The sequence below is a fragment of the Diceros bicornis genome, chromosome 4 (assembly GCF_020826845.1).
Source record: "Diceros bicornis minor isolate mBicDic1 chromosome 4, mDicBic1.mat.cur, whole genome shotgun sequence".
NCBI classification, from domain to species: domain Eukaryota; kingdom Metazoa; phylum Chordata; class Mammalia; order Perissodactyla; family Rhinocerotidae; genus Diceros; species Diceros bicornis.
This window is the reverse complement of record NC_080743.1, coordinates 57,568,476-57,594,997: the sequence shown is the minus strand read 5'-3', so window position 1 is coordinate 57,594,997 and position 26,522 is coordinate 57,568,476. Positions and strand designations below refer to the sequence as shown.

At 44.7% G+C, this 26,522-nt stretch overlaps 2 protein-coding genes across 2 annotated transcripts in view; one reads left to right on the top strand and one right to left on the bottom strand.

Moving 5' to 3' along the window:
- Positions 1–5,402: 5,402 nt before the first annotated feature.
- LOC131403069 (protein S100-A9-like) lies at positions 5,403–8,126 on the bottom strand. Its single transcript, XM_058537445.1, has 3 exons — positions 8,059–8,126; positions 7,518–7,679; positions 5,403–5,796 (listed from the first exon to the last, which is right to left on the bottom strand). The coding sequence occupies exons 2-3, from the start codon at positions 7,662–7,664 to the stop codon at positions 5,518–5,520; spliced, it is 426 nt and encodes a 141-aa protein (XP_058393428.1). The 5' UTR covers positions 7,665–7,679; positions 8,059–8,126; the 3' UTR covers positions 5,403–5,517.
- Positions 8,127–20,947: 12,821 nt separating this feature from the next.
- Positions 20,948–26,522, top strand: part of LOC131404482 (peptidoglycan recognition protein 4-like) — a 156,357-nt gene continuing 150,782 nt past the window's right edge. The window contains exon 1 of the mRNA XM_058539186.1: positions 20,948–21,031. The gene's annotated coding sequence lies outside the window, so the exon portion shown is untranslated. The remainder of the gene's footprint in view (positions 21,032–26,522) is intronic.

Genomic DNA, 26,522 nt, shown 5'->3' with positions numbered 1-26,522 from the left:
TGTGGAGTGGACTCCTCTCCCCAGATCTTGGCAATATTTGAAGGCAGTTATCATGACCCACTGCTTCTCTTTTCCAGACTTGATACCCTCAGCCCTTCTACCATTTTCCCCTTGGAATTTTCTCCTTCCATTATGAACAGGCGCCTCAGAAGCTGAGCATCTTCCATTTTGGAGGAGTCATCCCTGGTTAGATGTGACCCAAGTTACTTCTCAAAGGCATTCCCCTCCTTGAAAGGACCCAGCTACTTGGGGTGGCACCTCACCACTGAGACAAGGAGGGCAGAAGGCAGCAATGAGGGGAAGATTCAGAAAGAATGTAGGAAGAGCAGGGAGAGAGGGGGCAAAGCCACAAGGAAAGGTGAGAGAGGCAGGGAGCAGAGAGGGAGAGAATAGACTGGAACTGGGCGGGGGCTGCCCCAGGCTGCACGACAGAATCCTGCTCCCCCTGCTGCTCCTGCCTATGGGCCACCCTCCTCGCCTCACCTCAGGTTTGTGAACTACCTCTTTCCTCACTGTACAGTCTGCATGTAATGATTTGGGTACTGGGGCAAAATGGGAGACCTCGCAGAGAAAAGGGAAAACCTGGGGGTGCTCACAGGAAGAGGCCAGCCAGCCCTCCCAGATGCTCACTCTGCCTGTCTCTTGTGTGGGAATAGGAGATCTCTGAAGACAGGGGTTGGGTCCACAGGGCCATGGAGCTGACCCTAGCGTAGGGGTAGAGGAATTGTTTCAAGCCTGTTGTTTCAGGCTCAGAGGCAACAGCACTGAAGCAACCAGTTGTTTCAGTCCTGTTGTCACTTTGGTAATTGAAATGTCAAAATCCATGACACAGGGCTTTCTAAAATATAAGTTTTCAGCAACTGCTGGGAGGGGAGGCAGGGTGTTGAGGTTGGTTTCTGGAGTTTACTTCAGAGCAGGCTTGTGTCAGGGTTGTGTAAGATTGCTTCACCAGGCTGTGGAAAGCTAAGGGATTTCTTCCCAGCAAGGTCTTGACAAACAGCACAGAATTGTCTTCTCTACCCTGTAGGGGTTGCAGGACATGGCTGCCAGTTGAGATGGGCCTGGGGCTCTTGAGATCCTGGCTGCATTCATTTCCTCTGAGAAACGCCACCTAGGCTCTCTCCAGCTCTCACCTGGACAGTGGTGGGAGCCACCTACCAGGCCTCGTGGTCGTGGTCTCAGTCCCACCGCAAATCCATCCACAGACCACCGATAGGGAGACTTTTCTAAAAGACAAGTGTGGTTACATCATTTTCCTCCCTAAAAGCCCCACTACTTCTGCCCCTGCTCTCCTGTGGAAAGTGTACACTCGATGGCCTGGTATCTGCCGTGCTCTCCTCTGTGTCTCCCACCTCCCCCTCAAACACCCCCAGGGCTCCTCATCCTGCTCAAACCCCACATCTGCCCACCTCCAGGCCTTTGTACACGTTCTCTCCTCTTTCTGAAGCACCTGCATGTTGATGCTGGGGTGCCAGCACCACCAGCCTTGATGTGGCTTGAATATTCACCCCTCCAGGAAGACAGCCCAGCTGAAGGACAGCCAGCCCAGCTGAAGGGCAGCCTTCCCATCTGAAAGTCCCAGCACGCTTAACCCCTCTCTGGCCTTTCACCTTCCATATTAGAATCATCTGAAGATCCGTCTTGTCTGCCCTGTAGGCCTGGAAGATCCTTAATGACAGGGTGGAGCCTGATTTACCCTGGGGGCCACTTGGAGCATTCTATAGTGCCCAACATACAGTAAGTCCACAATGAATGTCTATTGAATGAGTGAATGAATGGAAAAACAGATGAATGACTACAGAATCCATTTCTCCCCCAATTCGGGAAGCATCTCACATCACCCTGGCCCCAGGGCACAGTCAGAGCTTTGTAAAGTGTCTGGGCAGAGTCTGGCAGCTCTGGCATCCAGAAGTTCTGGTTCTACTGATAAGGAGAACAACTCCCCTTCTAGGAACTGGGAGGCAGGTATCTGACCACAGGATCTCTATTCCTTAGCCACCATGATGCCGGGGAAACCCCCAAAGTTCTTGTTTCCAAAAGGACTCATGAATCATGAGAAAGTCCCAGCATGAGAAAGTCAGCAATCCTCACTTGGAGTGGAAATCCTCATCTTGACACTGACACTCTAACTTCCTTATCCAAGGGTGGAGCTAGCTCCCTCTACTCAACAGAGCCAGGTCTTTGGAAGGGAAGGGGTTAATGAGATGGAGGGATTAAGTCACCTTGATAGCTCTTTTGAACTATGTTTAAAGAGATCCCACAGAGCTCTGTAAGAGTGGCTTGCTGTCAGACCTTCCCCTGAGCCCTAGAACAACCTCCTGCTCTGGGGTTGAGCCAGCAAAGAGAGAAGGCAAAAGGAGAACTCTAGGCATCTCAGAAGCTCTGTCCCCTGCCATCCTGCTGCTCAGCTGCTCCACCCTCTCCCAGCCTCTCCAGGTGGCAGGACTGTGGGCACAGTCCTAATGCCCAAAGCTGTCACCACCTCACACTCTGACCACAGGCTCCAACCTCACCCTCCAGGTCCATAGGGTCCTAGGACCACCCACCTTCACTCGCTCATCATAAAGCTTACTGAGAACGTGTTCCATGCTGGCATTTGGAGATTTGGGGCAGATCAGCCAGAGTCCCTGCCTTCAGGGCCATTGTCAGACTTGCAGATAAGGGGTCACAATTCCGCACTGGAAGTGCAAAGATATGAGTGACAGAGAGCTCTATGGGCCTGGAGGACGAAGCCCCTATGTACTTGGAGAAGGTAGATGGTCACAGAAGTCTTCATGGAGGCAACGACAAAGGCTCTGGGCCTTCATGGGTCCTAAGGGGCTTACCAGAGACCTCAGGATGGGGACAGCATTCCTGGTGCAATGAAGCAGGGCTCGAGAAAGCCTGGATGTGATCTAGGGAAAGTGTTCTGAAGAAGTGGATGGGTGGCTGCCTGAAGGGAAGGCGTTAGATTTATTTTGTGTCCAGGGATGTGGGAGGAGTCTAGGATTAATGCTCAGCAGGCACATGGAGACAGATTTGGCTCAGTGTAATGAAGGACTTTCTAAGTGTCAGGGCCAAAGGATGAAACTCCTTTTGCTGGAAGAGCTCAGGCAGGGCTGGGCCAACCACTTGGCAGTGATGGTGGGGGAGAATCACTCAATCATAGGGATGGGGCAGATTGGGTTAAATCAACGATTTTCAAACCTCTTTCAAAGCAAATACTTTTCTTCCAATGGAAGCTTCTCTGTGCAGCAGATGAAGGCTGGGGTGACTGAATAAATCCTGGGAGGTGCCTCTGGATTACCACCACCTCACTGCCCCTACTTCTAGTTTGAGATCCCATGATGATATCCAGAAGCCTTCATCAGCTGGTTTTAACCCCACCTTCCTCCTCCCTCCTTTCTCCACACCTTTCCCTGACAAGGAGCATGGAGCATGAGGGAGAATTTAGAACATCCATAGGGGCAATATTGTTGAGATCCTATGATGTATCACCATTCTCCTAGGTGCTGGGAACAAAGCAGAGAAAAGACAGATGCCACAGACTTGGCCCTTGCAGAGTTCATGGTCTAGTGGGGAGGCAGAGTTACAAACATATTTATGGCACATTGTGATAAGTAACGGTGTGTAGAGGGGGTGAGGGGAGCCTACCGCACCCCACCCTACTGCAGCATCTAGTAGAAGCATCTAGTCCTGGTGAGGCCACTGATAGAACCCAGGGTCCCCACTTCCAGGTCCATTCTCTTTCCCTTGTACCAAGCTGCATTCAGAAGGGATGATGCCTCCCGGGACAGGACGGTAGGGGACACAGCTTTCGGAAGGTGAGTCTCCTCAGCTGTTGTGTCCTCAACGCATACAAGGAAGTGCCTGGGGGCTTCTAAACTCTGCTCCCCAAGCTCCCAGCCTGGAGTAGTTCTTGGAAACATCCTCATGCCCTCAAGTGGAAGCCTTAAATGCCTGCAGCCACAGCAGAGGCCCTGGGCCCTTAGAACAGGGGCCCCCATGGTCCACTGCATGTAGCCCCGGCTACAGCCAGGTGGTGTGGGAGAGCCAAAATCTGACTTGCCGCTCCTTTCTTCATGTTCAGCACTGGGGAAGGAGCTGGAGATCCAGCCCATGGAGAAGATGGGGTTCATGGTCCTTTTCTCTATGCGCTATCTTGACCAACTCTACTCCATATGACTCTGTACTCCTTCTGCACTCTGTGCTTGGTTTTCTTCATTTGTAATATAGGGGCTAGATGATTGTTAATCTTCTTCCAGTTCCTCCTAACCCTAATTCTGTCAGAGTCTTCTCTCTGCTGCAAGCTCAGCGTAGGGCAGACACCCCTGATTTGGCTCTGGTTTTTGGAAGGCCCACCCCAGCCTGGTGATAACCTGGGAGCGGGACTTTATGGTGATCCTCTCAGGCCCTAGGTCAGAGAGAGATGGCAGAGGAGTCACCTGGATGTCTCTGAAATGAGTGGTTGGGTCTGGAGGCTGCTTGAGGTGGGAGTAGCAGCCTCCAAGGGGAAGCAGGGAGCCAGGCCTGGCTACAGGTTTTGCAGAGAGGAGCAAGTGTCCCTGGTGGCTTCAGCTCTCAGCTACTGACCAGGGACAGGAGGAACCTCGGTCACCCAGAGAAGTCAGCTTCCCTTCAAGGCTTAGAATCAGAATCTTTAGGCTAGAAAGACTCTCTGGACCCAGAGTCCCACCTCCTCATGTGGTGGCTGAGCCTTGTAGCTACAGAGCAGGATTGGAGCTCCTTCTTCTAAGGGACAGGCAGGTGCTCTTCTCACTCTCCCATCCTGCTGGGGCTGGGCGCTGGGGCCAGACTCCCCAACCTTCATCCATATGCACACCTGCCCCGGTATCCATGGTGAGTGTGCTAGGTCCGTTAAGAGGCACCAACTGCTCCTGTGGATCCAGAACTCGACTTGTGGGTAAACACACCCAATGTGTCCTTATTCCCACTGCCCAGACTCCAGTATTGCTCCTCAGACACTCCACTATTGCTCCTGTCTAGGTGCACTTCTGGAAGACTTCCAGAGGAATAAGGGTCTATTAGGAGAGAGAGGGTTGTGTGTACATCCTGGGTGAAGAGGGGTTTGGGGCCGGGGGCGGGTTGCTGACATGTCAAGGGGACGGGAAACCCCCTTTTGCTTTCCATGCTGAGAAGGGCCAATTTGACAGGCTGGACAGGTTGTCCTGAGCTGGGGCAGGGTGACTGTGACCTGAGCAGTGGGACCTGAAGTCAGAGGTGGGGAAACGGTCAGGGAGGTGAGCCCAAGGGTTCAGAAGAGACCCATATTGTCACTGCTTCTCATTTATTATTATCAAGTGAAGGGGTTGAGCCCCAGTTAACGGGCAGGGCTGTCTAATGCCCAAACCTCCTGGAAAGACAGGTTGGGAAGGGGGTGGCAGAAGAAGCATGCAGAGCACTGGCTTGGAGGATGACTTTATTTCATCCCATACCCCCCAGGCCCACAGCTCATGCAGTGTGGCACACAGCACTATGGCCCTAGTTGAGCAGAGGCAGGGTGGCAGGGCCACCTGATTAGTGGCTGTGGCCATGGCCCCCGTGGCTGTGGCCATGGCCTCCGTGGCTGTGGCCATGGCCATGGCCTCCGTGGCTGTGGCCAGGGCCACTTTCCCCAAGGCCTGGCCCATGGCTGTGGCCTTCTGGACAGGGGGCATTCTCATGCATCTTCTCGTGGGAGGCTTCCGTCAGCCGGGCGATCAGGATGGAGAACTCCTCGAAGTTCAGCTCCTTGTCTGCATTTGTATCCAGGTCCTCCATGATATGATTTATGGCTTTCTCATCCTTCTTCTTACTCTGTGGGAGGGGGAGACAGGATGGTCAGGGTTGGGTGTGGCCAGGGCTGGGGACAGGGAACACAGCCAATGACCCAATGGCAAAGGCACAGGGATACCTGGCTCTTAGGCCTCAATTCAAAAATTAAAAATGACTGTGGCTGAGTTCCCATAGTGTAGCAGATGCCCAGTGTGTGCAGATTGATGGGACTTGTGAGAAGATGCTGGAAATGCACATTCTGATCAGACTCAGAGCCCAGTCTTGTCCCCTTCCCTCTACACCTATTCACTCAGCTCCCTCCTCTCCCTGCCCTCTCAGGGTCACTAATTAGTGACACTCACTTCTACCTGCACTGTGGGAAGCACCTGAGGAAAACAAGCAGGTTCTGATCTTGTGTGGGGACAGACAGCAGTGTGGGTGCTGCGTGGACCCCAAAGGGACTGATAAAGTATGCAAGGGGGGTGCGAGGTGAGGTGAGGGGTCCAGGCATGGCAGAAGGGAGCTCCAGTTGGTTCTGGCTCTGCCACCTACTGGTGGGGGCACCTCAGCTAAGCCCCGTCCCCAGACCCTGTGCTGCCCAGCTCATTTCCCAGCCCTTCCTGCTCCTGCAGAGCTTCACCATGGTCTGCTTTCCTGAATTTTAGCCATCGCCACCCGGGAAGAGCACTCACTCCTTAGCAGCCCATGGCCCAGGTCCCAGCTTCCCCTCTGGCATATCACTCTGCTTCTGGTAGAGGATGTGGGGGTTTGGTGAGAGCACATGGGTCACACGGAGAAAAGCCTTGCCCACACAACCTCTTGGCTGTACTCTCCCTTGTTTGCCCTGAGCCAGAGTCCTGCTTGCTGAGCTCCACCGCTATGGGGAGCTGTCAGCATCCCCAATATCTCCTACTCCTGCCCTTCTCCACCTTTCCAAGATGGGAAGGGGCTTCAGGGAGGGCTAGCCACCTGCTCCGGGATCGAAACTGAGACTGGGAACCAATGTCCCACCCTTCTTATCCAGGCTTCTGATTCCCCAAAGTCCCCGTATTTACGAAGAAAACTAAAAGATCCTGTGGAACTAATCCTCCTTTGTCCTAGAACTGCCTAATCGTTTTCAGACCAGGGAAATAAACTCACGTGGTACTGAGAGCTTAGCACATGCAGTGCTGGGCTGGGTGCTTCCCTGGGCATGTGACTCGTACCGTAGACCCTTCGGATTAGAAATCCCTCTCAAGTTTCTCCTCCAAGTCCCATCTGAGGCTTGGTGTCTCCTCGGCTTCTGCCAAGGGTTGTCATCAGTTGCATCTCTCCTCAACGTCCCATCTCAGCTCAAAGGTCACCTCCTCAGCAGGGCCCTTCTTGTCCACTTAACTAGTCACCTCTCCCTGTCCAGCCCAAGTCACCCACAGTGCCCTCACTTGTTTTCTTTTGGATATGTTTTGGCATTGGATTTATCTGTGCTCTTTATTGGACAACATCTTTGCTATGTGTCTCTCCCAGCTGGACTGTGGGTCTCTCTTCTCCACTACGTGCCTCTGCCTGGGACAGGACCTGGCACACAGCACACGTTCAGTCAGTCAGTCTCTCCTGACTCTCCCAGGCCATCTAACTTGGAGCACCTCTGGGCCCCTGCTGCCTCCAGAGACTGGGTTGAAGGAACTAGAATTTTCTCCTTGACAGTTGCAGACAGCACCCCATCCTCCATCCTTAGCCCAGACTCTTGCCAGGCTGGTTCAGGCCTGCCAGGAGTCCAGCCCTACCTTGAGGAAGTTTGCCAGCTCTTTTTGCACCAGCTGTTTGAATTCTTTCCGGTTCAGAGTGTCTGGGTGCCCCAGCCGTACAGAGTAGTGGTGGAAGACGTTGATGATGGTCTCTATGCTCCTCTCCAACTCCGACAATTCCGCCATCTTCCTGCACTCTGTCTGAGGGTGGAGAAGCAACGGTTCAGGTGCTTAGAAGAAAAGGCTGTCAAGCTTCCTTGACACCTCCCTGCTGGATGCTGGCAGGAATGAAGGGGGCATTAGAGAATCAAAAGAAAGTGTGGGCTGCAACTGATGGGAGATGACCATCCCTCACACATGGAGAAATGATGTTTAGAATATCTGGAGAGAGCCGAAAGCAGAGCATTCGAGGACAGAAACCTCCAGAAGAACATGACCTAAGAAAATGTGAAGGAAGTTTTAGAGTGGGCAGGTCAATCAAGAAGGGCTTTCAGGAGGAGGGTTTGAAAGGAAGATGGTGGGGGAGTACAGAAAGTGGGCAGACTGGCTCCTGCCCAGGGGTAGCTGGCAGCTCACTTACCCACACCGAGGAGCCACACAGAGGGGTTTGACAGATCGGTGTGAGCCCTGCATTTATAGGCTGCCCCTGCCGGGACACTCAGCCCTCTAGCGGGAAGATTGCTTCACAGGTGAGCAGTGTGGTAACCTTGAGCTGGGCTGTCACTGGCAGGAAGGGGACTGGGTCGGAGCAGGAAATGTTCACATAGTTCCTTTTGCCTTTTTGTGAAATTTCTGGCTCTGGCCTGGAGCTGGTTTGGGAGGAAGCTGGTTGTTGAGTTCTCTTCTCCTTGACCACGACCCCTGCCCTTGCTGAGCAAGCCAGGAAGATGCCTCTTCTCTGGCACCTTCTCTCCCTGTTCCCGCTGAGGCTGCCCCTTCCCACTCGTGCTAGCCCGTGGCTGGTGGTGGGCTGAAGACCCTGCAGTGCCCAACCCACTCTGCCTCCCCCATGTGGGCAGCCCAACGAGGATGGCTGAGCCTTTCTGAGCCTGCCTGGCTCTGTGATAAGTGCTCTTAGGATGTGAGGGGGTGGCGTAGGGTTCTTAGATTCATAGTGGGTGAGTCAGTTTAGAAGGGCTTTCAGAGGTGGTCAACTGCCTTGTATTGCAGATGAAGAAACTGACACCCAGAGAGGGACCTGAGTAAGGTTGTTGACATAGCAAGAATTGGGCCCAGACATCCTGGTCCTTGGTTAAGGGTGATTCAGATTACACTGCCCTCTTGCATTGTGAGCAGAGATCCTCAGGGCAAATGTGTTTCTAGAGGTCCTCAGCATTACTCTTCTAAATCCTCTCCCAACATGGCAGCCATGCCCTCGAGGAAGGTACAAGCCAGAAGACAACCATTTTTATGTAGCCTTTTGCTGAGCAAGACCTGTTCCTCCCCAGGGGAGAAAGCTGAGCTGCTTAGCACAGCACACAAAGCCCTCCAGGAATGCTGCCCACTCAGTTGGCCTCCCCTCCCGCCCTCTCCCCTGGTGGCACACATGGCCCACCTACCACCCTGCATCTCCAGCTCTTTGTCTTTGGTGCTGTCACCCTAGGAGTGCCTCCCCCCAAAATAGGGTGCAGTCCTACCGACCCTTATGGCTCAGTTCAAATGCTACTTCTTCCAGGAAGCTTGCTGTCTTCTTCCCAATCGGAAACAATCTCTTCCTCTTGGGCAATGACTCCCACACCACGACATCTCCTGGAGTAAAGTTATTGACCTATTTTACTGACAGTCACCAGTAGATCCTCAAGGGGAGTTCTTATTCATGTTCGTATCCTCTCAAGCACACAGCCCTGTGTAGGGCCCAAGGAGACCTCATTTTTGCTGAAGGATCCCGTCCTCTCTGGCACACTTGCCCCTTGACCCAAGAAGTGTGTATGGAGAATGGAGGACCTACTATGGGGACCTTCCCTTAACCTCTTGCTTCCTCCAACCTCACCCCTTCCATCAGGGAAGATGTTCTCCTTTTCCACATCGACAAGTCTTTTTGTCCAGGCTTCTTGAAGCCTTTGCTTACCGCCCAAGGGTCTCTTGACTGCTCTGCCCTCTGAAAGCCTGAGGCAGCCCCTATGTGTGCTACACCTCGGCCCTGAACAAGTCTTGCCCTACTACATGGAATAATGGTTAAGAGCTCAGACTGGCTGTGTGACCTTAAGCAATTTACTTAACCTCTTTATGCCTCACTTTCTTTATCAGTAAAATAGGATAATAACAGGACCTACCTTGAGAATTGAGACAGCATGTGTAAAGCTGGGAGAACTCAGTAAATAAGAGGTATTATTGTTAGTCATCTTTCCATTCATTTATACAAATATTGGGTGAGCACCTTCTATGTGCCAGGCATTAATGCTAGATGCTGGGGGACCTTTGTGAGTGAGTCACAACACATGGGGGAGACATAATCTTATAACTTGAAATCACACGTAGACTCTTGGGAGCTGAGGACAGGGCCTGCACAGTGCCAAGCACACAGCAGGTATTGAATAGATGCTTGCTGAATGCATCCTCGAGTGAGAGAATACCTCATCTATGAACGAATGAACAGTGCAGGCATAGCCCAGGAATACATGAAAGGAAATGCAGGTGCATCTCCTGAGAGGTCTGCCCTCCATCCTTTGAGCTGATTAATGTAGGAAGTGCAGACAACAGCAAGCAGCTGGTCCTGTGTGCCCACCTTCCTCAGGCTGTGAGGAAATCTCCTTGGTTTTAGGCAATCCTGGTCAATGCCCGAGGCACCTCTCCTGTGTGCTCCCACAGTGCCCTCTGCTGCTTCTATCAAAGCATGTTTCTTTCTGGACCAGGGATGTCAGACACAAGCTTACAGGAACAAGGTACCTGGAGTAAACTGTTATATGTGATGTTATACTGTTAAACTGTTATATGGGAAGCTGGCTGGGCCTGAGGACAACAGCACCACCAGAAGGTCGACATGTGCAACTGACGTGGGGCCTCGGGGTTGGGGACACCAGGGAGTGGTGGAGACTGTGGCGAATGGGAGTGGTCCTAACTTGAAGGGACAGCTGGTACTCAGCCTCAGGTGAGGGTGGGCATGTGTGAAAGTGGACCAGGTGCTGCTGGATCTCCTGAAGGTCCAAGAAATCTGAATTTTTATGTGAAAACTCCCACTTATAAATTTGTCAACTAATTTTAAAGGAAAACAAAAACATTAACAATGAAGCCTGGTGTGTGTGGAGCAAAGCATGATGTAGGCCACTGGTGTGTAACCTCTGCTCTGCCACGGAGTTCTTGACTTTCAGGTGTGTCTCCTCTGCTCTGCTGTGGCTCCTCAAGGCAGGACGCTGCTTGACTCGCCTCTGCAGTCCTAGGATGGAGCAAGGGCCTGGCTCAGTAGGTGTCGGAGGAACATTTGTTGAGTGAATAAACGCGGGTGTGCACTTTCTGCAGAGCCTTTGACTGTGACCGTGCAGTGTTGATTCAGGATGAAAGTAAAAAGGTAGGGGCTGCATAAAGGCTATGCATAGTGATTGCATAGGATCACTGGTGGGCTGGAGTGAGCAGCTGGACAGCTGCATTCAACTTCAATTTCATGTCAGAACTACGGGGTAGAGCAAGTTAAGAACACTGGTTGACAGATTCTGGTGAGAGCTCCCTGCCCCCTTCTCCGTCACTAGTACCACTGCCCCATCGCCTAAGTGATGAGAACGGAAAATTTCCCAAGCACAGCATGGTGTCAAAACTAACTATAGAGCAGCCATTTTAAAATAGTGTCAGAACTGCCTTTCCAGAGAAACTGCTCTGCTGTCTTGAACCTTGGAGTGGGCCAATTAGGACTAGGCCAAAATGACAACTCTTTTACAAGCAATTGTTTGAGAAGTCAGCAGGGGAACGGACATCCAGATCACAAAGACTGAGAATTGTGGACTTGCTGAAGATAGAATCAATTGTCAATCAATGTTTAACCAAAACAAGCTCCCTGCCTCCAATTCCAATTAAAATTCTTTGTAATACAGCCTCCCTTCTTTGCCTTTACTATTTTTAATTATTTTATTTTATTTATTTTTGAATTTATTTGATTGAGGTCACATTGGTGTGTAACATTATATAAATTTCAGGTGTATATATTATATTTTAGCTTCTGTATAGACTGCATTGTGTTCACCACCAAAAGTCTAGTTTTCATCTATCACTGTACGTATGTGCCCCTTTACCCCTTTTACCATCCCCCTACCCCTTCCCCTCTGGTAACCACCTATCTGTTCTCTCTATGTGTTTGTTTGTTTGTTTATCTTCCACATATGAATGAAGTCATACAGTAACTGTTTTTCTCCATCTGACTTATTTTGCTTAGCATAACACCCTCAAGGTCCATCCATGTTGTCACAATGGCATGATTTCATCATATTTTATGGCTGAGTACTATTCCATTGTATATATATGGTATGCCTATATACCACGTCTTCTTTACCCATTTATTCATTGATGGGCACTTAGGTTGCTTCCAAGACTTGGCTATTGTGAATAATGCTGCAATGAATATAGGGGTCATATATCTTTTCCGATTAGTGTTTTCATGTTCTTTGGATAAATATCTGGAAGTGGAATAGCTGGATCATATGGTATTTCTATTTTTAATTTTTTTTTTAGAAATCTCCATACTGTTTTCCATAGTGGCTGGACCAACTTACATTCCCACCAGCAGTGTATGAGTGTTCCCATTTCTCCACATCCTCTCCAATATTTGTTATTTCTAGGCTTTTTAATAACAGCCATTCTGATGGGTGTGAGGTGATATTTCATTGTAGTTTTGATTTGCATTTCCCTAATGATTAGTGCTGTTGAACATCATTTCATGTGCCTGTTGGCCGTCTGCATATCTTCTTTAGAAAAATATCTGTTCATATCCTCTGTCCATTTTTTGATTGGGTTGTTTGTTTTTTGTTGTTGAGTTGTATGAGTTCTTTTTATATTTTGGATATTAATCTCTTATTGGATATATGATTTGCAAATATTTTCTCCCAGTTGGTGGCTTGTCTGTTTGTTTTGTTTATGGTTTCCTTTGCCATACAGAAACTTTTTAGTATGATGTAGTCCCATTTGTTTATTTTTTCTTTTGTTTCTTTTGCCTGAGGAGACATGATATTAAAAAAGATGCTGCTAAGTCTGATGTCAACGAGTGTACTGCCTATGTTTTTTTCTGGGAGTTTTATGGTTTTAGGTCTTAACTTCAAGTCTTTAATCCATTTTGAGTTAATTTTTGTGTATGGTATAAGATAATGGTCTGCTTTTATTCTTTTGCATGTGGTTGTCCAGTTTTCCCAACACGATTTATTGAAGACATTTTCCTTTCTCCATTTTATGTTCTTGGCTCCTTTGTTGAAAATTAGCTGTCTATAGTTGTGTAGTCTTCCTCCGGGCTCTCAGTTCTGTTCCATTGATCTGTGTGTCTGTTTTTGTGCCAGTAGTATGCTGTTTGGATTACTATATGTTTGCAGTAGATTTTGAAATCAGGGAGTATGATACCTCCAGCTTTGTTCTTTTTTCTCGGGATTACTCTGGAAATTTGAGGTGTTTTATAAATTTTAGAATTCTTTGCTCTATTTCTATGGAAAATGTCATTGGGATGACATTTATAAATTTACTTAAAACTTATATTACTTATAGACATAAATTTATTGAGGCTGGTTGTGATTCCAAGCATATGGTCTATCTTTGAGAATGTTCCCTGTGCACTTGGCAATAATGTGTATTTGGCTGCTTTTGGATGGAATGTTCTATATATACCTATTAAGTCCATCTGGTCTAGTGTTTCATTTAAGGCCAATGTTTCCTTGTTGACTTTCTGGATGATCTATGCACTGATTAAGTGGAATGTTAAAGTCCCCTACTCTTATTATGTTGCTGTCAGTTTCTCCCTTTGTGTCTTTTAATAGTTGCTTTACATACTTTGGTGCTCCTATATTAGGTGCATATATCTTAATAAGTGTTATGTCTTCTTGGTGGAATGTCCCTTTTATCATTATATAATGTGTATCTTTGTCTGTTGTTATCTTTTTTTGGCCTGAAGTCTATTTTGTCTGATATAAGTATGGCTACATCCATTTTCTTTTGGTCGCCATCTGCTTGGAGTATTATCTTCCATCCCTTCATTCTGAACCTATGTTTGTCTTTAGAGCTGAGATGGGTCTCCTGGAGGCAGCATATTGTTGGGTCTTGTTTTTAAATCCATCCAGCCATTCTGTGTCTTTTGATTGGTGAATTCAATCCACTTAAATTTAGAGTGATTATTGATATAAGAGAGCTTAATTCTTCCATTTTAGCTTTCTTTTCTGATTGTCCTGTATTTCTATTGTTTTTTTTTGTTCCCCTTTGTATTTCTGTCTTCCATTTCAGGTTGGTGGTTTTTCTGATGTTTTTCTCCATTTCCTCTTTGTTTGTGTTTTGTGACCCTGCTGTGATTTTTTGTTTTGTGGTTACCATGAGGTTTGTATAAAAGATGTCATAAGCGTGTTAGTCCTCATTCTCCTGATAGCCTCTTATTTCAGTTAGCCTATGCAAATTCTTTTTCCTCTCTCGCTTCAATGTTTTTGTTGTCACAGATATTCTTTTTTATGTTGTGCATTTGTGACAAAATTGAAGTGGTTATAGTTACTTTTGATGCTTTCTTTCCATTTATCCTTTATATTCTAATTGTTTACTAACTATTCTGATACAGAGTTGCAATTCTCTGATTCTTTCTGTCTATTTATCACCTTGCTCAAAGCTCTGTAAACTTTTCCTTTTTTGTTGCAGGTAGGAGAGCTCCTTTCGACAACTCTTGCAAATCTGGTCTAGTGGTGATGAACTCCCTCAGCTATTGTTTGTCTGGGAAAGCCTGTATTTCTCCTTCATATCTAAAGGATAACTTTGCTGGATAGCATATTCTTGGCTGATAGCTTTATCTTTCAATATTCTGAATATATCATTCCACTCTCTCCTAGCCTGTAGACTTTTTGCTGAGAAATCTGCTGATAGCCTGATGGAGATTCATATGTAAGGCATTTTCTTCTCTCTGGCTTCCCTTAATACTCTTCCTATGTCATTGACATTTGACAGTTTTTAATATAATGTGCCTTGGAGAAGGTCTTTTTGTGTTGAGATAATTAGGATTTCTATTAGTTTCATGTACTTGCACGACCAGTTTCTTCCCCAGATTTGGGAAGTTCTCAGCTATTTTTCCTTTGAATAAGCTCTCTGCTCCTTTCTCTCTCTCTTCTTGTTCTGGGATACCCATTATCCTTATGTGGCTTTCCCTAATTGAGTCGAATATTTCTCATCGAATTTCTTTTTTTTTTTTTAAATTTTTTGTTTATTGCAGTAACATTGGTTTATAACATTGTAAAAATTTCAGGTGTACATCATTATACTTCTATTTCTGCATAGATTACATCATGTTCACCACCCAAATACTAATTACAACCCATCACCACACACGTGTGCCGAGTTATCCCTTTCACCCTCCTCCCTCCCCTCTTCCCCTCGGGTAACCACCAATCCAATCTCTGTCTCTATGTGTTTGTTTGTTGTTGTTATTATCTACTACTTAATGAGGGAAATCATATGGTATTTGACCTTCTCCCTCTGACTTATTTCACTTTGCATAATACCCTCAATGTCCATCCATGTTGTCACAAATGGCTGGATTTCATCGTTTCTTATGGCTGAGTAGTATTCCATTGTGTATATATACCACATCTTCTTTATCCATTCGTCCCTTGATGGGCACTTAGGTTGCTTCCAAGTCTTGGCTATTGTGAATAATGCTGCAATGAACACAGGGGTGCATGTACCTTTACAAATTGGTGTTTTCAAGTTCTTTGGATAAATACCCAACAGTGGAATAGCTGGATCATATGGTAGTTCTATCCTTGATTTTTTGAGGAATCTGCATACTGTTTTCCATAGTGGCTGCACCAGTTTGCACTCCCACCAGCAGTGTATGAGAGTTCTCTTCTCTCCACATCCTCTCCAACACATGTTGTTTCCTGTCTTGTTGATTATAGCCATTCTGATGGGCATGACGTGGTATCTCATTGTAGTTTTGATTTGCATTTCCCTGAGAGTTAATGATTTTGAACATCTTTTCATGTGTCTGTTGGCCATCTGTATATCTTCTTTGGAGAAATGTCTGTTCAGGTCTTTTGCCCATTTTTTAATTGGGTTGGTCGTTTTTTTGATGTCGAGATGCATGAGTTCTTTATATATTTTGGAGATTAAGCCCTTATCAGATGTATGGTTTGCAAATATCTTCTTCCAATTATTAGGTTGTCTTTTCATTTTGTTGATCGTTTCCTTTGCTGTGCAGAAGCTTTTTAGTTTGATGTAGTCCCATTTGTTTATTTTTTCTATTGTTTCTTTTGCCCGGTCAGACATGGTGCTTGAAAATATGTTGCTAAGACTGATGTCGAAGAGCATACTGCCTATGTTTTCTTCTAGAAGTTTCATAGTTTCAGGTCTTACATTCAAGTCTTTAATCCATTTGGAGTTAATTTTTGTGTATGGTGTAAGGTAAGGGTCTACTTTCATTTTTTTGCATATGGCTATCCAGTTTTCCCAACACCATTTGTTGAAGAGACTTTCTTTTCTCCATTGTATGTTCTTGACTCCTTTGTCAAAGATTAGCTGTCCATGGATGTGTGGGTTTATTTCTGGGCTTTTGATTCTATTCCACTGATCTGTGTGTCTGTTCTTGTGCCAGTACAATGCTGTTTTGGTTACTATAGCTTTGTAGTATATTTTGAAATCAGGGAGTGTGATACCTCCATCTTTGTTCTTTTTTCTCAGGATTCGGGGTCTTTTGTTGTTCCATATAGATTTTAGGATTCTTTGTTCTATTTCTGTGAAAAATGTTGTTGAAACTTTGATAGGGATTGCACTGAATCTATAGATTGCTTTAGGAAGTATGGACATCTTAACTATGTTAATTCTTCCAATCCAAGAGCACAGAATATCTTTCCATTTCCTTGTGTCTTCTTCAATATCTTTCATCAATGTTTTATAGTTTTCGGTGTACAGCTCTTTCACCTCTTTGGTTAAGTTTATTCCTAAGTATTTTATTCTTTTTGTTGCAATTGTAAATGGGATTGTATTCTTAATTTCTCTTTCTGCTACTTCGTTGTTAGTTTATAGAAATGCAACTGATTTTTGTATGTTGATTTTTTATCCTGCAACTTTACCGTATTTGTTTATTACTTCTAAAAGTTTTCTGGTGGATTCTTTAGGGTTTTCTATATATAAAATCATGTCATCTGCAAATAGTGACAGTTTCACTTCTTCCTTTCCTATTTGGATCCCTTTTATTTCTTTTTCTTGCCTGATTGCTCTGGCTAGGTCTTCCAGTACTATGTTAAGTAGGAGTGGTGAGAGTGGGCATCCTTGTCTGGTTCCTGTTCTTAGAGGGATAGCTTCCAGTTTTTCACCATTGAGGATGATATTAGCTGTGAGTTTCTTGTATATGGCCTGTATTATGTTGAGGTTCTTTCCTTCTATCCCCGTTTTATTCAGAGTTTTTTGCATACATGGATGCTGTATCTTGTCAAATGCTTTCTCTGCATCTATTGACATAATTACGTGATTTTTTCTTCATTTTATTAATGTGGTGTATTACGCTGATTGATTTGCGAATGTTGAACCATCCCTGCATACCTGGAATAAATCCCACTTGATCATGGTGTATAATCTTTTTAACGTATTGTTGTATGCGATTTGCTAGTATTTTGTTGAGGATTTTTGCTTCGATGTTCATCAGTGATATTGGCCTGTAATTTTCTTTTTTTTGTGTTGTCCTTGTCTGGTTTTGGTATCAGGGTAATGTCGGCTTCGTAGAATGAGTTAGAAAGCTTCCCCCCCTCCTCAATTTTTCGGAAGAGTTTGAGAAGGATAGGTATTAAGTCTTCTTTGAATGTTTGGTAGAATTCACCATGGAAGCCATCTGGTCTGGACTTTTATTTTTGGAGAGGTTTGTGATTACTGTTTCGATCTCCTTACTGGTGATTGGTCTATTCAAATTATCTACTTCTTCTTGATCCACTTTTGGAAGGTTGTATGATTCTAAGAATTTATCCGTTTCTTCCAGATTGTCGAATTGATTGGCATATAGCTTTTTCTAGTATTCTCTTATAATCTTTTGTATTTCTGAGGTGTCTGTTGTAATTTCTCCTCTTTCATTTCTGATTTTACTTATTTGTGCCTTCTCTCGTTTTTCCTTGGTGAGTCTAGCTAAATGTTTGTCAATTTTGTTGATCTTTTCAAAGAACCAGCTCTTGGTTTTATTACTTTTTTCTATTGTTTTTGTAGTCTCTATCTCATTTATTTCTGCTCTGATTTTTATGATTTCCCTTCTTCTACTGATTTTGGGCTTTGTTTGTTCTTCTTTTTCCAGTTCCTTTAGGTGCGTTGTTAGATTGTTTATTTGAGATTTTTCTTGTTTGTTGAGATAGGCCTGTATTGCTATAAACTTCCCTCTTAGAACCGCTTTTGCTGTATCGCATAAATTCTGGCATGTCATATTTTCATTTTCATTTGTCTCCAGGTATTTTTTGATTTATTCTTTGATTTCTTCATTGACCCAGTCGTTGTTCAGTAGCATTTTGTTTAATCTCGACATATTTGTGGCTTTTTTTGATTTTCTTCCTATAGTTGATTTCTAGTTTCATACCGTTGTGGTCAGAAAAGATGCTTGGTATTATTTCAATCTTCTTAAATTTATGGAGACTTGTTTTGTGGCCTAATAGGTGATCAATCCTGGAGAATGTTCCATGAGCATTTGAAAAGAACGTGTATTCTTCGGTTTTTGGATGGAATGCTCTGTATACATGTACTAGGTCCATCTGTTCTAGTGTGTCATTTAAGGCTAATGTTTCCTTATTGATCTTCTGTTTGGATGATCTATCCGTTGGTGTAAGTGGAGTGTTAAAGTCCCCTACTATTATTGTGTTACTGTCTATTTCTCTTTTTATGTCTGTTAATAATTGCTTTATGTATTTAGGTGCACCTACATTGGGTGCGTAGATATTTACAAGTGTTATATCCTCTTGTTGGATTGTTCCCTTGATCATTATGTAATGCCTTTCTTTGCCTCTTTTTACAGATTTTGTTTTAAAGTCTATTTTGTCTGATATGAGTACTGCTACCCCAGCTTTCTTTTCATTGCCATTTGCGTGGAGTATCTTTTTCCATCCCTTCACTTTCAGTTTGTGAGTGTCTTTAGGTCTGAAGTGTGTCTCTTGTATGCAGCATATATATGTGTCTTGGTGTTTTATCCAATCAGCCACCCTATGTCTTTTAATTGGGGCATTTAATCCATTGATGTTTAAAGTAGCTATTGATAAGTATGTACTTACTGCTATTTTTTAACTTTTTTTCTCAGTGTTTTAGTAGTCCTTCTCTGTTCCTTTCTCCTTCTACACAGAATTGATGGTCTCTTTAGTTTGACCTCTGTCTGAAAGCTCTACTCTTTAACTCCCCTCCTCCTTTATTTTATGTTTTTGATATCATATCTAATCTCTTTTTTGTGCATTTGTATCCACTGCCCTCTTATCATGGAAATAGATAATTTTTCCTATTTGTGGTCTTCTCTTTTCCCCTTAAATCAGTCCCTTTAACATTTCTTGTAGCACTGGTTTCTTGGTGACAAACTCCTTTAATTTTTGCTTGTCTGGGAAATTTTTGATCTCTCCTTCCATCTTGAATGGTAGTCTTGCTGGGTAGAGTATTCTTGGCTGTAAGGTTTTTCCTTTTAGCACTTTAAATATATCATGCCACTCTCTTGTAGCTTGTAAGGTTTCTGCTGAGAAGTCAGCTGATAGCCTTATGGGGTTTCCTTTGTATGTAACCTGTCTTTGTCTGGTGGCTTTTAGGATTCTCTCTTTATCTTTAATTCTAGACATTTTGATTATGATGTGTCTTGGTGTGGGCATCTTTGGGTTTATCTTGTTTGGGGCTCTCTGTGCTTCCTGTATCTGGATGTCTGCTTCCTTCCTTCACTTAGGGAAGTTTTCATCTATTATTTCTTGAAATGATTCTCTGCCCCTTTGTCTTGCTCTTCTCCTTCTGGGACACCTATAACATGGATGTTAGTTCGCTTGATATTGTCCCAGAGGTCCCTTAGACTATCCTCACTCTTTTTCATTCTTTTCTCTTTTACCTGTTCAGCTTGGGTAATTTCTTCTAGTCTTTTATCCACCTCGCAGATCCATTCTTCTGTATCCTCTACTCTGCTTTTGAGTCCCTCTAGCGAATTTTTCATTTCCAGTATCGTATTCTTCATTTCTGATTGGTTCTTTTTCATATCTTCCATTTCTTTGTTGACATTCTCACTGAGTTCATCTATTCTTCTCCCCACATCAGTGATCATCCTCAACACTCTTAGTTTGAACTTTCTGTCAGGTAGGTTGCTCATTTCTGTTTCACTTAGTTCCTTTTCTGGGGTTTTGTCCTCTTCCCTTACTTGGAATGTATTCCTTTGCCTCTTCATTTTGCTTCTTTCCCTGTGCTTGGGTCTACGTATTAGGTAGGTCAGCTACGTCTCCTGCTCTTGAATAGGCGACCTTATACAAGTGATGCCTTAGGAGACCTGCAGTGTGCTTCCCTCAGTTCTCAATGTTCCAGGGGTGACCCCTATGTGGGCTACGTGTGTCCTTCTGTTGTGGTCTGTTTGCTCTCCCTGTAGGCGCACAGGGAGGCTGAGTTATGCTCCTGGTCAGCTGTTGTAATGCTCAGCTGTTTGTAGTTTTTGTGGGCCCTTCAGTCTCTTTATCAGGTGTGGGGAACCGCAGCACAGTTGGTTGCAAGTTCTAATATCACATTTGTGTTGCAGTATTTCTTTTAAGTGAGTAGGCCCCCAGTGTGGCAGGTTGTTATGCTCAGGGGCTTACAATTGCTATAAGCCTCCAGCCTTTAGGTCTCTTGTCAGCTCTCTGAGGATTGCAGCTAGGTGGGGCTGGCCTCAGGCACAGGAGCTTGCAATTGTTTCAGACTTTGGAAGGTGGGGCAAACCCCCTATGTGGGTCTTTGAGAAGCACAAGTCTTCTGCAGCTGACAAGCCCTGCCGCCCACAGGTCCACACACACAGTCAACACAGTCCTGCCCCATGTGTGTGCCCCAGGCTCCCGAAGCGGACCCAGTCTCTCCACGGCAGGACCTCCACACACTCCACCACCGCCCCACACTCTCCACCTGCTCCTTGTGCACGCCCTGCCCACTGAAGTTGGTTTGGTTGCCAGGCTGCAGAGAATCTAATCACAAATCTATGCAGGCCCACAAGTTGCCTGAGGGCTTGTTGTTGGGCAGGGCCAGTCTCTAGGGTGGGCTACCCACCCTGGCTGAGCTGGATTAAATTGGTGCTCCAGTGGGTGGGGCAGACCTGGGCTAGCAGGCCCCAGGGAGTACTCCAATGGCGTCTGTGTCACAGCACGCCCACACCAGGCCACTACAATGGCCGCCACCAATGTCCCAGTCCCTGGAGAGGTCTCACCCCTCACCGAGATGCACTCAGGGCCTATCAGGTGAGTCTCTTTTCACCAAAGCACTATGAACCTTTCTTTCTGGTGATTTTAGGATGCTTTCTGAAACGGGTGAGTTTGCGCGCAGGCCCTTTAAGAGCCGGTTTTAGTTTCTTTGTGAACCAGGTTTTCTGGAGGTATTCCCTAATGTTTTAGTAGCAAAGTCAGATATTATGCCACTCGTCTCGATTGTGCTGGGTCCACAAAATGCCTACAGTGGGGGCGCTCCCCGGCTCAGGGCCCCGCTCCTCCAGGGAGGGCTGCGTACCTGTGGGCTGTTCCCGGGCGGCTATGAAATGCTGCGGCTTGTGAAGGTGGCGTTTTTTTCTCTCCAGAAGGGAGTTTCTGTCTCTTCCACCTCAATTAGGATTGTCCTTTGTTGCAGGAGTTCCTCTTATCCAGTTTTCAGTTCTGTCTCAGGGGTAATTTTTCCACGAGTAGTTGCAAATTGGCTGTGTCTGTGGGAAGAGGTGAGTTCTGAGTCTTCTTACGCTACCATCTTGACTTCTCTCTCGAATTTCTTCATTTAAAAAAATCTTAGTTCTCTCTCCTCTTCTATCTGAACCATTTCTCTATTTCTATCTTCAAGCTGGCTAATTCTCTTTTCCATGTGGTCTGCTCTATTTCAATGCTTTCTGCTTTATTTTTCGTCTCATTAATTGTGTTCTTCATCTCTAGAATTTCTGTTTTATTTATTTTTTTAGAGTTTCAATCTCTTTGGTGAAGTAGTCCTTCTGTTCATTAATTTTATTCCTGAGGTCATTGAACTGTCTTTCTGAGTTTTGTTGTAACTCTTTGAGTATATTTACACAAGCTATTTCAAATTTTCTGTCAGTTACATCTTAGTGGTCTGTGAATTCAAGTTTGGTTTCTGGAGATTTGTCATTTTCTTTCTGTTCTACTGTTTTATTATAGTTTTTCATGGTGCTTGATGAGTTGGTCCTCTGCATTTGTGGTAATAAACACCTTTCTTATTTGGGTAAGGCTTTAGTTAGTTTGGTCTGAGCTGCTTCTGGTTGTAATTTGAAAGACTGCACTTTCTGCCCTCCACTGCCTCTGCTAGAGGCATTGTCAGTGCCCACCGTGTGCTGCTTGTGCCTCTGAGGTTGCTGGTGTCTTGCTGCTTGCCATGTCACTGCAGTTGTGGGCGTCGCAACTGGGGTCACAAGGCTGCGAGTGCCTCTGCTGCTTCTTGGGTCACCTGGGTCTTATGTTCTGTCACTGGCTCTCCATGGGCTCGGGTGCTGCTGGCATGTGTACCACCTGCATTGCTGCTTCTGGGTTATCTGGTGGTGCTTCCAGCACTGTTGCCCGAGGTGCAGTGTTCATGGGTGTTGCTGCTGCCGCCTGGGGCCTGGGCTCTTGTATGCTGCCACAGCTGCCGGCAGGGCTGGTGTCAGGGGTGCCACCACTGGGGGCCGGATCTTGGGTACTGTTGTGGCTCCTGAAGTTTCAGGTCCTAGATTTCTCCTGACAATGATGGGGAAGGGATAGGGCCTGAGCAGTGGATGCTGCTGCTATTCCTGCGGTGTCTGGTCTCTGGTGCCAGTGCACTTTTTGAAACCTCAGTTCAGGGCGCCACCACCAGTGCTGGGGTATCTATGTTTTGCATCACTACTGCTAGGGGAGAGGGGCTGTGTTGACAGCACCGTTGTGTTTCCTGAAGCCTCAAGTTGTGGGGACCACCCACCACTACTGCTGAGGGAGTGGGAGGGGCTCAGCTTCAAGTGCTCTTGCTGCTCCTGCAGCCTCTGGTCTCTGGCACTAGTGTGCTTTTTGAAACATCAGGTCAGAGCACCACCGCCACTGTTGGGGATATCTGCATTTTGGATTGCTGTCACCGGGAAGTGAGACAGGGGACTGGTCCCCTAGTTCCATTGTCTCCTGGAGGTCCAGTCCACCCACCTTCAGGTGTACAGATGTATGGATACTCAGGCATTCTGGTGTGCTGTGCAGGGAGTCCTTGTTGGTCAATGGATGTCCTCCTGATTGTAATGTAGAAGGGAGAGACAAAGGAACCAACTCACTCCTCCACGATGCTGTCATCACTCACCTTCTTTGCCTTTAAAAGCTCTTGACTTTTACTCCCAAGCAGGACACTCTTTGTGTTTCTACCTGAATCTGTGGTCCCAGAATTGCAATTCTTTGATTCCAAATAAATGCTTTTCCTCTTAAACTGGCTTCTATTTCTGCAGGTTGACATATGGTATCAGAAAGTGGGACCTCAAGAGATCTCACCTTCATGGACTGGCATCCCCTGGAAACTGGTTTGGTACAACACGAGCCCCCTTGTGTACTCAGCTGCTTCCATGGGCAGCCAACAGCTCTGATCGTGGGACCTCTCAGACTCAGACCTCCCTCCCCTTTGGCTGAGGTCAGTGCCTTTGTTTGGGATTCTTGGGCCAATAGCACAATTTGAGGTTGATCAACTAGGAACCAATTGTCTCCAAGCCACTCACGGCCATTGCCATCTGAAAGAACTTCCTTGTGTGGGCCACCTTATGGTGACTCATGGCTATTGCCCTTTGGAAGGGCTTTTCTGCTTGATTTGGCCATGTCTGCTGCTCTCGGAGGGTTTATTACCTATCTGGTGAGTGCTCACATTCTTTCTTTTGTGTTGTTTGTCCAAGCAGCTGTAGCAAGTTGGTCAAAAACACAGGTAACCACCTGGGGCTTGCAACTGGTGTCTCTTTGTCTCTTTGTCAGGGCATGCTTTCACATGGGAGTTTCATCTTCTAAAAACTCCCCATAAGGTCCCCCCTTTGAAGTCCATATTGGTTTATGTTTGAGAACTTCAGTACTTCCTTTTGTAAATTTTTGTCCTGGGGGACAATAATACTAAAGATGATTTAAAATTACCGTGGCCACTTTGGGCTTCAAAAACTTTTCTTTTTTGCACACTAGATTTGAGAACCATGGGTTTAAGACCAGAAACAAGATCTTTAATTTCTAAAGAGTGAAGCGATCTCCCTTCCTGCACACCTGCTTAAAAACTATGGTCCCAGAGGCTGTAAATATTTACAGAGAACAGCAAAATCTTACTAAGCTTTTCTTCATGTCCTGAGAACTTGGGTTGGTAACCTTCAAGTTGGGGCCCCCAAAATATAGTAGGACAGAAATGTGGGTTGCACTCCATTTGTGGCCAGGTATGACTGGGCATAAATGGGGGTTAATCTCCATTTGCGGTAGGATCCTAACAAAGTGCTTCCAATTACGTTGGCCATTGGAAAAAAATGTTCCAATTAGAAAAAATCATTTAAGAAGTGCACTTAAAAGCAAAGACCTCCAAATTCCAAAATACCCTTATTGAAAATTTCATTGCAAAAAGCTAATAAAATGTAAGATATAAGAGGTACCTAAAAGAAAATACTATGCAAAAGTCCATTAAGTTAATGCCTTTACAGACACCCCCATATCTACCTTCAAAGGAGGGCCCTGTATGGGCCCCTTCCGGATTAGTGAGACTCTGAGAGATTTTCTGGTTAACTACTACGTTATTGTCTTAAACAGTCAAGAGGAAACTAAAAGTAAAAATTAATTGAGTTGTTTAATACTGCCAGAAATATTTACTGTTTGTCCCAGCTGAAACCTAATAAGATATTTGAAAGGATTGAGTAATTTATGATCAGAAATTTGGCAAAATTGAAAGCTGAAATTCAGAGCCTGCTAGGAGTTATTTTTCTAGGCTTTCCCCCTCAGCTAAAAAGTATATACCCAGAGGGAAAGAAACAAATTAAGGATAATGTAATTGGATAGGTATGTCAGTCTTTTGATAAGCAACTAACCTCTCCTGTTTATCTCAAAAAGCTTGTAGCCTCTCTGGGAACTGTTATCTAGATCATCCCTGATTCCTAAGTCTGAAGGGGAAAAAAAGGAGGAAAGAAGTTTTTGGAGATGCAGACTGCTCTGGAAGCACTCCAGCCCAAAAAATCTAAGAAAAAGTTAAAAACCGGAAGGTATAAGGCCTCTGTTTGCATTTGTTTGTGTGTTTATGTGCATCTATATAGGAATGTTATAAATGTGTTACTTTCTACCTCCAGATAGTATTATCAAGACTAGTTTATGAAAGAGCCCTATTTAATTGTCTTGAAAACAAACAAGGGCTATATAAATTGAGAGTACTCTCAAAACGAAATATGACAGAAACTAACCCAAATGTTTTTCAAGTTAACATGATATAGAATAATCCTTGGTAAGTAAAAGCTTATTTAAGTTTGTTGGTTGGATTGAAACAGGTATGTCTTCAGAATTAACAGCTTTGGGTATGATGAAGACATGCAGCCATTATTCTACCTGGGTTTACCAGTCATATAAGCTCATGTTATCTCTGTTACAAAGTTAGTCAGCTATAAAAACAATAACTTAGAATGATAGCTGATTTTTGTGGGCCATCTAAACATAATTATTAAGAACATGTAAACTAAATAGGTAAAAGTAAGATAAAAAGTTTTTGGGTGAACTTTTAAACAATAATTATGTGTTATGGCATATGTATTTAAAAATAACTTCAAAACATTTTGGTAACTCAAAACCTTAGAGTTTTGTCAAATTAAGTAAAATGAGAATAATTTATTGACTATCTAGATCATTTCCAAATAAGATAAAAATTTAAACATTAATTACTAAACATAGGTTTATCTATATTGGGCTTCTTATTACAGAGGGACAAAGGATGCTTGAGTCTATTAGTAAACATGTCTTGTGCCACATAAAAATATTATGCTACGAGAAAATGTATGTTTTCACTAAAGAAGGTATAAAGAATGGAGTTTTTTTTAAGAAAGTAAATTTGCCCTAAAGTAAAATTGTTTATGGGAAAGAGTAAAGGACAAATTCTGAATGTGAAGAGAAAGTTATAGAAGATTTGTGGCAGAAGAACCCTGAGAAAAGAGTTTTGTGCATGATCAAGTTGGCTAAGATTGAAATGAATTTAATTAAATAAATGAGTTTTAATATCAAAAGGAAGCTGGCACAAAATTAGAATTTGTTTCTTTCTCTCTTAAAGGACCGTTTTCTTGTTTTTTTAGTCTGCTCCTGATAAAGAAATTATCAAGTTTTTCTTTATCTTTGAGTAAGTCTACCTAAAAGGCAAAAATTCTGTTTTGTAAAAATAATTTCTTGTGTTCAGAAAGCTGAGGTCTCTCTATTGTGAGAGCTAAGGTTTTTCAAAACTGCTTAACTCTGTGTTTGCCTTTAACATCTTCTGTTCTCACTTTGGTTAAATGGATAGCTAAACATTCTTTCACAGTGACCTATGATCCTATTTGACCCAATGTTTTAAAATCTTTTGATATTTTTGACTAACTTCCCAAAATTCAAAATAAAAATAAAGTCTTTTTTCTTTTTTTTTTACCTGAAAGTAACTTTGAGAATTTAGAGCAGGTCCCTGAGACTTCTCAAAGAATTTGTTCTCTTCTTATAAAAAGGGAGATATTAAACTGATTAGGCTTATTTGGGATGTGAGAGCACATGGGAAACATTGTCACAGAATTGA